General features: G+C 39.2%; 1 protein-coding gene across 2 annotated transcripts in view; it reads left to right on the forward strand.

Moving 5' to 3' along the window:
- Positions 1-3,151: 3,151 nt before the first annotated feature.
- The window catches only part of prdm6 (PR domain containing 6), a 62,960-nt gene continuing 53,621 nt past the window's right edge, over positions 3,152-12,490 (forward strand). For both annotated transcript variants that reach the window (XM_029722245.1, XM_029722246.1), the window contains exons 1-3: positions 3,152-3,411; positions 3,838-4,342; positions 6,621-6,928. In XM_029722245.1, coding sequence (XP_029578105.1) covers positions 3,850-4,342; positions 6,621-6,928 — 801 coding nt within the window. In that variant the 5' untranslated portion in view covers positions 3,152-3,411; positions 3,838-3,849. The remainder of the gene's footprint in view (positions 3,412-3,837; positions 4,343-6,620; positions 6,929-12,490) is intronic.

Genomic DNA, 12,490 nt, shown 5'->3' on the forward strand with positions numbered 1-12,490 from the left:
ACTTTACATGTTGTGTTTATATTTTTGTTCAATATATATTTTTTGAGTTGATGGAAATAGAGAAAGACTGTGAGAGAGTGCTCATGCGTGTACTGATTTAAAGCAAGGATATTGGAGTGATAGGCTGTTTTAAAACACTGCAGCTGCAATAAAACATTAAAGAAATCTTTACAATAAAAAAAATAAGGTAACCCCTGGAAGCCAGATGGAGATGGGTAAATTATATTGTATTACCGTAGCATAGACTATGCTGCAGCAAATGCATGCTACCTGCCGCAAGACCAAAAGTTACCATGATGAGATGCTAGATCTACATGCATTGTGAACCACGCTCCATTCTGAGATGGGCTGTCTGTCCCCACCCTGAACATTGATGATTTCTCATGCAGAGGCCGTAGAGAAGCTAGATTTAGACATAGCATATCATTTAACAGGTCATATAAATAATTTGTTATAATTTACCGGTTTCTCGCAGTTATTTATCCCAGAAAAAGGGAGTGGTTTTGGGCGGTAAATTCCGGTAAATCTCGGTAACCTGGTCCGTGCCATTCAACCCTAGTCTGGACCAGGCAACTATTGCTCCTTCTTGAAACTTTTGGGAGATCACAATTGTTCTGCGGTTTGAGGTTACACATCCAATATCTGCAGCCCTTGAATTGAGACTATACTTATACTCTCCTTGCCTTTGGCTATTGTTTATTTTCCTGTATACAAACAAATGGAGAGTTGCGATTCATGTCTGTGAAGAGACAGTGAATAGGCTACAGAATTCAGGACATGGGTAGGCTATTTAGGCTATTTGATATTGACAGAATACATGTGTTTATGTTTTTATGCCCATGAAGACAAATATGACCAAACTTATTTGAACTAATCTCCAGTTCCATCTGAGATGGATTCAATAGGCCTAATCAAAATAGCCTACCTATATCAAAACGTGGAAATCCAAAAGCATGAAGGAAGAAAATACTTCCTCCTACATTTCCCATGTTGAAAGTAATGCCTAGGGAAAATTATAGCCTAGGCAACACCACCAATAAGAGCAAGCACTCAAATCGTGTATTGTGTCATGACTGCAGAGCTTGTTAATTGAAACAAATTAGCACAAATTAGTATACAGTTTGTAAGAAATACTATAAATATGGGGTGGCTGTGGGCAATTGTAACAGAGGGCAATTATAACATTGCATGTCTCCAATCAGAAACGAGATGATGACACAGTACATGCCAATTTAGGTTATCTCCTTGCTTGAAAAGTCACAGACAAGTATCTCACTATTTGCACGTTTAATTGACAATGTTTTTTTTGTTTTTTTGAGTGAAAGTCGTTTTTTCACCTGGCGGTATTTTTCTTATACTGCCTTGAGCATTAATGTCCAATAATTCCAAATAGCATAATTTTCATCACTATATGTTGGCTATATAATTTAGTCGTCCTAAATATTAAGCAGTTACACATTTCTCAAAACACTTATAGGCCTGCTTGGGTGCAGAATAAGTTGAAATAAAGAGACTAACTCCCATCTGAATATACGTCCATATTAATTAATTATATACTCAGCAACCCGTGACCTTAGAGCCAAGATCAGGAGACACTTGGGGCATGGGGAGAGGTTGTTGAATTCTTTATCGGACTTCTGTCAAAGACAGCCGTCCATTTGTCTTGCATTCATCAGGCGAATTAATTAACAAGAAATGTAAACGTTTTAATTGAATGTCAAACAGAATACACTATGCAAATGAGAGCACAACAATTTAAGTAGGCCTGCTTTCAAATCAAGGTTACATAAATATATAAATAATATTTTCTATAGGCCTATGTCTAAATAATTAGCTTTTGTCATAGAACATGATTAATTTTGGCAGTTAATTTATTGATCCGGGCCCCTACTCCAATGTGCTTTACTTTAGGAAGCATTAATCAATGAATGAAAACACCAATGCTCTCCTTGTGTAGGCTACGCTTTGCTCTAGAAACGACGTTGTAGCTTAATTAAAAATCCGAGCATAGGACAATATCAATGATTTGGTCATGCTTATAGCAAACAACAACAACAGGCCTACATAATAACCATTGAATAGGCGTATAACATGAGTTCATTATTATTATTTCTAATTATTATAGTAATTATGATTATTTTTATGAATAATATTAATAATATCCCTTTAATCATGCAACAACCCATTAATAATATTTTGAATGGCTGTTAAATGTATTGATAGGTTTGAGTGCTTCGGTGAGTTTGGGAGGGCTTATTAGCTCCAAACCTGATTGATGCATAAATAACTGACTTATTCCCATGTTGTAAAGTTGAGTTTGATGATTGGAGTTGAGGTAAATAGGCCTACTGGTGTGCAAAAATAAGGGGCTGAGGTTCGAATCAGTTTTTGTGTGTATAGCCTACATGAGCTAGGCTATTCGTCCCTCAAGAAATCCCTCAATCAGTCCGTTTGGAGGGCTGTGTTATTTTTCACATTCTTTTACAGTGAAATTGCGCTTTTGTAGACAAGAGTTCATTTTCAGACGATTATGTTGGTGTTTTTCTTCGTTATCAATCTACAGAGGTCTCCAGATGACAAATGGCCTTGTCAAAATCACGCCAGTCAAAACATTTTACCACCCCTCTGGAAGGAATTGTGTAAAATGCCCTACATTTAGATAGGCTATACAGACACTGTGCAAACAGTAATAACTTTCTCAAGCTTATGTGAAACGGTGGGAAACACGGGCTGGATAACAAGTTAAAGGAACAATACCATGAGGCAGTCTACATTATCTTGAGGTGCACCTATTTATTGAATCAATCGGCAAATGTCATGAAAAAGGGAAAGGTGTATATGAATACATATGCCTAAGTAGCCCTTGCACACCTTGAACCCCAATGAAATTAAAACTTTCAAAACATGATTAACAAACGTTCGTATTCATCATTCGCATAATATGTTTGTTCCTTATTCATGTGGTTGAAAATAAATCAAAGTTGCATGACTGCATGCCTCAGATCATAAGTTAAATACGCACCCTAATAGGATATATATGCTAATACTGTTGGTCATGGGCGTTATCGATTTGAATTTCTAATTTAACTAAAAACGGTCCCACTTTCAACTCTTTCAAGCCTAAAATCCAAAGAATAGTTTTGGCAAAGAGATGCGGCAATACAATTTCGGGCCAGTGTGAACTTTTTCGTCCCCTGTGTTTTATGCTGTCGTAAAACCCACGTGCAGTTGCTCTGATCCTGCGAGTGCTCAGAGGAGAGGGGGCAAGAGCGGGAGGAGATAATATTGTACTTCAGACTTAGAGCTTGAAACATACGCCGCGTATCCGAAGTCATACTATTATGGTGTAGGAGTCTGGGAAATACTATTGGAATCACCTTCGAGGACCAATCCCCTTTTTCACGCAACAGAGTAAGTCTTGTTAGGTCGATGCTCCCACTTGCCATTTCGTTGAAATGAACATTGCTCGTAAACTCTGAAAAGTAGCAGACTGTCTACCATTGCCATAGCGCAAGGATGAGTAGCCTATGTGATGGGAGGTTCACAGACCTGAAAAGCTAATGAGGTTGACTTCCATTTACATTTGAGTGTTTGTACTGGTAAATTGCTTTTGGTCAGGTCAACTCGCTGTGTTCATTTATTTTACTTTCAAAATTGATTACACATGTTCATGCAATGTGTAAACTGTGCGTAATGTGCGATTGTTAGATACTTTGTTTATTTTACATATGTTGTATTGTGTAATAACTCACTTATTTCAAAGCAACATCATTTGAATGCTCAACTTGTCTCTTCCAAGTAGACTAAGTTAGGCCTACTGCTTACTGTCTCTTCTAGCTCCTGTTTGAGATGTTAAAACCCGGTGACCCTAGCGGATCTGCTTTCTTGAAAGTGGACCCGACGTACATGCAACACTGGCAGCAGCTCTTCCCTCAAAGCCAGTTGAAGAATGGAGGCATTACGCAGCTGCAGCCGCCGGACAGGGTAGCTGTTCCGGTGGAAAGTCTCCGTCAGCGGCCGAACCTGATCTCCTCCACATCATCATCGTCGGCTTTAACACCTTCCTCCACATCTTTATCGACTCCATCCGTTTCATCATTGGCAGGTTTATCTCAACTATCTGTGCCACAAATTGCACTTTTTGGACAAACTCTCTCTTCTGACATTGTCTCGTCAGACAACACCAACCTCCAAGCGAAAGAACTTTGTATATCCTCCAGCTTTAAGAATGACAAAGGGTCCAGATTTAAACTGACCTCCGATGAGTTAGACTACTACCTCTACGGACAGCAGAGAATGGAGATTATCCCATTGAACAATCACACCGGTGACCACAACAATCGTATGTATGAATACCACACGCATACTATTCCAGTGGAAATATTGTTTTCCCTTTATTTAAAGGGGGCATTATTTAACGAGGCTATACAGCTGTTAAAAGGTTACCGCATTTTAGGCCTATTAGAAAATGTGATTTGACTTTATGCTCACAATTGAACAAATACACTTCAATAATTTTAATCTCGCTCCTCCCCATTACTCATAATCAGACTTTATGGGCTAATATAAACTAAGCTAGGCCTAGACGAGGCTTTCTATTGCCTTTTAATCAAGGGTCATCGAGCACACCAAACTTCTGTTTTGCCCCATTAAAGTCATGCTTCTCAGCACTGATCATCAGCAGGTGCCCCGCGCGTGTATGGGTAGTATGGGTCAATTTGGCGTATGCGTGGTTCACTAACTCTGATCTTCTATATTCACACCAATTTATGTATAGACTATACCACTGATGAACAAATATAGTATTTTTCATGTGTTCAACTGCAGCATAACTTGCAAGGGCGACAAATGTAATAGCTATAGTTAAAGGGATTACACAAATAATCATATTCTGATAAATATGATAAATAAGAAATAACACTGAGCTCGTCATTGATAGGCTGATATTAGGCCTTTAGGCAAACATTTTTTTATCAATGTAAGCTTTTATCAATTTGTTTTCTTATTAGTGCCCAATAAAACAATCATTTTCTCTTTTCATTTTGTTCAAATAAACAACATCACATTATTTATATTTATTATTCAATTGATTTTGACATCAGAAATTCAGTCTGCGTTCTTCATCAGTCTTTTATTTTATTTTTTGCTTGAAGAATTTTTGCTTTTACATTATCGGCTGGAAATAGACGTCGAGGACAACCCTCTCTATATTAAAGCGAAGTTTGAAATGGTGGTGTTTATTTAAGGTGATAAAACGGCCCATCAGCAGTAATCTCCATCGATATGTGCCACAAGGAGATGAGGGATGGGGGGACAAGCCACAATTAATTGCTGTATAGTTTTGTAGAAGAGAGTGGACTGAGTGTGGATCAGAGATCGATCTTTTCCATCGGCCGCTATTCATCATCCGAACATGGTATATGGAAGTCTCCCGGGGACAGCGAGACTGCTTTATCTACATTCGGTATTCTCTCCCCCATATTTCAAACCAATGCAATGTCGGTCATTTATAAAATAGCTGAAGTGTGTATTACACAAGGAAACATACAATTCTATTTACTTCATAATTTGTGTAATTACACCGACAGCCAGATAGGTTTTAATGTGTAGGCCCTACTTGAGTTTAGGCTATGTGTAACCTGTTAATAGGCTAAACTGTTTTTCTAGCTCAGAAGCCCTAACATAGGACTTTTGGGGGTACTTGACACTTGAAGACGATTATATTAATCAGTCAAAAAGGTGTTGGTTTGTCCTTAGGCCATTTCTCCAAATATTTCGGCAATGTTGAAATTAAACTTTTTTACTGCATGACCAATGAAGCATGTTGCTGGTGGTGTTCAGGTATTTGAACGACTGTAACATATAGGCAAGTAGCCTGCATTTTTTAAACTTTATTATTTAAATGAAATTCATTACGCATTGCATGGGGAACAATCTGGGAGTAGCCTACGATTCCAGTTGACTCCATTCATGTTTGTAAAACAGCCCCAATTTATCGCTAAAATTAACGTATCAACAACATGACAACATCGGTGGGATATGTATGGTCTTGACTTGAGTTGCACACCTCTTTCAGTTCCAAAATGAATCCCCCCAGTATCATGACTCATGCCGCTATGACAGCAAGGAGCAAGGCCACAACATAGTCGCACACTATTCTTAAGTTGATTTAGATATAGCTTTTTTATTCATTTAGTGACAGTTGGTGCAATGTTTTTCAATCCTTCTGTAAACCCAATTAGGCATATATTGAACATAATTATGTTTGGTTATGCTTAAACATTATTGTGGCCTCTTAAATGAGCAATATAATCAAATTATAATTTTCAAACAAAGCAGAAGATTTGCATGAAAATGTTTTCAAAACATGCCACAAAATTCTTATGTTGAATGATTGCTTAAAAATGTGTGTACTTCCTCCCTTCCTCCTGACCAATGACTGTTCTACCTATATATATATATATATATATATATTATATATATATCAAAATGCAAATAAGTTATACTTATTACACATGTATTTTTTCCCTGGTCAAAGTGTTAGTACATGTGATAGTAACCCATGTGTACCATGTGAGATGAGTTGCTGGTAAACCCCCTCTACCTGCTGTGCCCTGCAGGGTGTGACATGTGTGCAGATAACCGTAACGGAGAGTGCCCCATGCACGGGCCCCTGCACTCGCTGCGGCGCTTGGTGGGGACAAGCAGTGCAGCGCCGGCCGTGCCGCCCCCAGATGTCCCTGACTGGCTGCGGGACCTGCCCCGTGAGGTGTGCCTCTGCACCAGCACTGTGCCCGGCCTTGGCTACGGCATCTGTGCCGCCCAGCGTATCCCACAGGGCACCTGGATCGGCCCCTTTGCGGGAGTCCCCCTCCTCCTGGATAAGTTGCAGTCAGGAGTGGTGCGGAACACAAGGCACTTATGGGAGGTAAGTTCATGGTTCATGATGATGAAATTAAAATTGTGTAACATCACTCCAGTTACTGTAACAGTACAGATGAGCAGGATTGGGTTGTGAAGTTTTGGACACATCCACTTGGTTTTGTCTTTAAAGTGTGGCCCCATGATATGGGTACTAGAAATGACCCTGAAGTGTTTCAGTATAGGAATAATGTCATGATGTAAGTGCTGCATACACTGATTGAAAGTGATTCAATGTGTATACAGTTCAAGGGAAAATTCAATGTCCTGTATACTGTAAGTATGAATACCTGCATTAGCATTTGGCGGTATGCTAATGATTTGAATCGGTTTTGTGTGGCAAGTGAAATTGATAGATAACTCCCATGAGGTAGTGGTGATAAAGGTCACTGTTTCCTCAGCTGACCAATGATCATTCTCACCCGTTAACCACATCAACGGATATTTGAAGCTGAGAATTCAGAGTACGGGAGCAGGCCACGATACAGTGTACCTGCCAAAAGAGGTGCCTTTTAAACTAACTGATGCAAATTAGTTTTTTCCCCTTAACATCCAACATACAACAATTACAAAGATATGAAGTGTGATGTTTTTGAATGGCATTTGGTTCGAATGGTGTTCTATCAGTTTGTCGCTTAAATCAATAGTTGATTTATCACTGCCGATTTTTACCGCATTAAAGGGTATATATATAAATACACTACCGTTCAAAAGTTTGGGGTCACTTAGAAATGTCCTTGTTTTTGAAAGAAAAGCACATTCCTTGTCCATTAAAATAACATCAAATTGATTAGAAATATAGTGTAGCCATTGTTAATGTTGTAAATCACTATTGTAGCTGGAAACGGCAGATTTCTAATGGAATATCTACATAAGCGTACAGAGGCCCATTATCAGCATCCATCACTCCTGTGTTCCAATGGCACGTTGTGTTAGCTAATCCAAGTTAAACATTTTAAAAGGCTCATTGATCATTAGAAAACCCTTTTGCAAATATGTTAGCACAGCTGAAAACTGTTGTTCTGATTAAAGAAGCAATAAAATTGGCCTTCTTTGGACTAGTTGAGTATCTGGAGCATCAGCATTTGTGGGTTCGATTACAGGCTCAAAATGGCCAGAAACAAAGAACTTCCTTCTGAAACTCGTCAGTCTATTCTTGTTCTGAGAAATTAAAGCTATTCCATGTGAGAAATTGCCAAGAAACTGAAGATCTCGTACAACGCTGAGTGTGTACTGTTCCCTTCACAGAACAGCGCAAACTGGCTCTAACCAGAATAGAAAGAGGAGTGGGAGGCCACAGTGCACAACTGAGCAAGAGGACAAGTACATTAGAGTGTCCAGTTTGAGAAACAGACCCCTCACAAGTCCTCAACTGGCAGCTTCATTAAATAGTACCCGCAAAACACCAGTCTCAACGTAAACAGTGAAGAGGCTACTCCGGGATGCTGGCCTTCTACGCAGAGTTGCAAAGAAAAAGCAATATCTCAGACTGGCCAATAAAAATAAAAGATTAAGGTCGGCAAAAGAACACAAACACTGGACAGAGGAACTCTGCCTAGAAGGCCAGCATCCCGGAGTCGCCTCTTCACTGTTGACATTGAGACTGGTGTTTTGCGGGTACTATTTAATGAAGCTGCCAGTTGAGGACTTGTGAGGCGTCTGTTTCTCAAACTGGACACTCTAATGTACTTGTCCTCTTGCTCAGTTTTGCACTGTGGCCTCCCACTCCTCTTTCTATTCTGGTTAGAGCCAGTTTGCGCTGTTCTGTGAAGGAAGTAGTACACAGCGTTGTACGAGCTCTTCAGTGTCTTGGCAATTTCTCCCATGGAATAGCCTTCATTTCTCAGAACAAGAATAGATTGACAAGTTTCAGAAGAAAGGTCTTTGTTTCTGGCCATTTTGAGCCTGTAATCGAACCCACAAATGCTGATGCTCCAGATACTCAACTAGTCTAATGAAGACTGGGTGGAAGGGTAGCCTGGTGGTAAGAGCATTGGGCTAGTAACCGAAAGGTTGCAAGTTCAAATCCCTGAGCTGACAAGGTACAAATCTGTTGTTCTGCCCCTGAACAAGGCAGTTAACCCACTGTTCCTAGGCCGTCATTGAAAATAAGAATTTGTTCTTAACTGACTTGCCTAGTTAAATAAAAAAAAGACCAGTTTTATTGCTTCTTTAATCAGAACAACAGTTTTCAGCTGTGCTAACATAATTGCAAAATGGTTTTATAATGATCAATTAGCCTTTTAAAGTTATAAACTTGGATTATTTAACACAACGTGCCATTGGAACACAGGAGTGATGGTTGCTGATAATGGGCCTCTGTACGCCTATGTACATATTCCATTAAAAATCAGCCGTTTCCAGCTACGATAGTCATTTACAACATTAACAAATTCTTCACTGTATTTCTGATCAATTCAATGTTATTTTAATGGACAAAAATGTGCTTTTCTTTCAAAAACAAGGACATTTCTAAGTGACCCCAAACTTTTGAATGGTCGTGTATATAGTGTATATCTGTGCAGAAATATGATCTCAAGAAACAGTCTTCGGAGTTCACATATGATGTGGGGGTGTATAATTAAAGAACATTGTGGTATTTGGCCGTCATGGCTCTTCACCCACAAACTGGCTGTTGTAAAGGCCCCTGAGGCAGGATAGAACACTATTACTGCTTATATATGTATTGTGTGACAGAGCTTTAAACACTGGCTCTGCCAGAGAGGACTGTAAAAATTCCAATAGATTAAACAGATCTGAGGTGGGTGGAGGGAGGGAAAACTCAGAAAGAGAATCCAATATTCCAATCCACCCTCGGCTGTAGGGCCTCTGTCTTCACAAAACGCAGTAAGTGTTAAACTCTCCAATCATTATTGATAAAAAGAAAAACAGGCACCAATATACTCTCCTCAATACCTGCTCTGTGTTGTCTACTCTACACTTTTCAAGTGTCCAGTTAAGCCACTTGATGCCAATGTCCAATAAGCATATTCTTCTCTGCAATAAATGGGATAGCATGGATTTTAGAACTATTCTCTGGAAGTCTGCCGCAATTACTTTGGGGAAGATGGGATTCATCTTTTTTCTAGACCCAGACTTAGCCTATTCATAAACTCAAAAGCATTGTCGATGGAGAATCTCCAATAAACATGTTTTTAGGTCTGGGAATAGAAAAGCAGCCCTATAAATTCTGGAGGGTGATGTCATCATGAGTTGGAATATGGCAGGATTAAAGTCACTTATGAACTAATTATTATGTTGTATCATCTATAGGTTCTCAATATGTTCAGCCCAGATTGAAATGCAGCATTTGGCCTGTTCAATTAATAGGGCCATACTGTTTTAACATAGGCTTAACTTTGCAGTCGTTTTTTGTTTATATTTTAATGGATGTCATGTAAAAAAATAGCTATATATGATTGAGAGGTATGCATAATAACAACAACGTTGTTGCCACTGTTCATTTGTTTGGTTCTGTGGAAAATGTAGGCCTACCTTGGCCATAGATTTTGTGGTTGACACATAGTGATTGTGGTTGTGCACCATTCCTATTAGACACTCAGGAATTGAGTGACCTAATTTTACGGAACTGTAAGTTCCACACAGACTGCCGGCATTTGACTTTCCCACGGTGTTCCCACTGGACGTGTAGCATGGTTTTGTGTTAAGACTGCCCACTCTGACGCTGGAATGTCCAGGGTTCAAGAAGGTCCCATGTGCTTGCCATAGAACATAAAGAAATGGCATCTTATAACGGGATAAGAATGAAGTGATATAACTTATGCAACAACAACTACAGTATAGCCATACACAAGCCATCTCCTCGAATGGAGAAAAGAATGTGAAGAATGTTGTGTATTGAGATTAAAATGAATCACTGTAGACGTGATTTAATGTGGCAAACGTATTATAACAAAACGGTCACATGTGTTGGCAATGTAGAGGACACGAGATCAAGTACCAGTAAGGACTTGTGAGTGAGGAAGCTATACTGCTAAGTAACACAGTGGTGTTTGTTACAGTGGTGCCATGACCACAGTTGCGCTCACCTCAATGGCTGGGGTCACTGTGGTGTGAGTTTAGAGGGGTGAGTGTAACAGAGTTAAGTTTGTGCCTTAAACTCACTCTACTGCTTGAAAGGTTGCCAATGGAGCTGCCAGATGAGTGCCTTTTCAGTGGTGCAACTAGTTACTACATTGTCAAGCAGGGTGTTCTTGTGTGTTGGCCAGGCTAGAGGACACAAGATCAAGGACTTGTGAGCAAGGAAGCTGTTAGTTGCCTATCTCCATGAGACTCAGATTTAGTAGACTTATATGACATCATTCCTTGAAACTGCACCAGTGGGTGTTCTTGGGGAATAATATGCTGCTTAGGCCACAGGCCAGGATAATTATTTGTATTTTGCATGAGCCAGTGTGGAGGTGACATGTTTAACGTTGGTTCACTGACTCAGAAAGCTACATAATTTGTAATTTAAGTTATTTTATGGTCCATTTCCCCTCTGATTCCTGGCCTCCGTTGTGTGAGAAAGCATATCTACACTCTTAGAAAAAATGTGCTCCAAAAGGGTTCTTTGGCATTCCCCACAGGTGGAACCCTTTTGGGTTTCATGTAGAACCCTCTGTCTATTATCTAAACATTGGCTGATTGAATGGATAATTATTATGCCCTGATTTATTTTATAGTTGTAAAATGTGAGTGCTGAAACAGTTTCAAGTGAGCATTTTTATGTTTTTAGTCTGTATGTCAAACAGCAGACAATTTTTCTTGGTTGGGTTTTTAAAGGTCCAGTGTAGCTGTTTTTCTCTCAATATCATATCATTTCGAGGTAACAATTAAGTACCTTACTGTGATTGTTGTCAATTAAAATTGTCAAAAAGAAACAAGAATAGCTTCTAAGCAAAGAGCAGTTTCTCAAGCAAGAATTTAGCTAGTACTGTATAGGAGGGGTCTGAGTAGGGAGGGGAAAACTGAAAACTAGCTGTTATTGGGTGAGAGGTTTGGAACTCTTTTTCTTATTGGTCTATTAACTAATTTAATTTTGGTGATGTCACCAGGCAGGCCAAAACTCAATCCCACCAAAACAGTCTGAAATTTCATGCAGTCTTTTCAAACAGTTCTGACACTAAATGGACATTGTCATAATTTTCACAATTTCATAGTATTATTCCAACCTCATAGTGTGGAAATATATATAAAACACAGGAAATGTCATGTTTTTGACTGCACTGGGACTTTAATGATTTATTAAGATTAAGATTAAAATCACTTTATTGGTCAATTGCACACAAGAGCCAACTGAAATGTATGGTTTCCTAATCCAACATTTAAAAACTGTTTCACCATAAAGTTGGTCAAATTCAAACATTTGCATACTTATCTGTCACATCATACCATACTATAGCAGGTAGCTGACTTGATGTCTGTGTTTTGCTTCACTTTTACAGTGTATGTATCAGTGGAGACTGGTGGGAGATGTAGGAGGACGGGATCATTGTAATGGCTGGAATGGAATTAATGGAACAGAGTTCTACCTGTATTTGATACTGTTCCATTGATTCCATTCCAG

The sequence above is a fragment of the Salmo trutta genome, chromosome 29 (genome assembly GCF_901001165.1).
Source record: "Salmo trutta chromosome 29, fSalTru1.1, whole genome shotgun sequence".
Lineage (NCBI taxonomy): Eukaryota > Metazoa > Chordata > Actinopteri > Salmoniformes > Salmonidae > Salmo > Salmo trutta.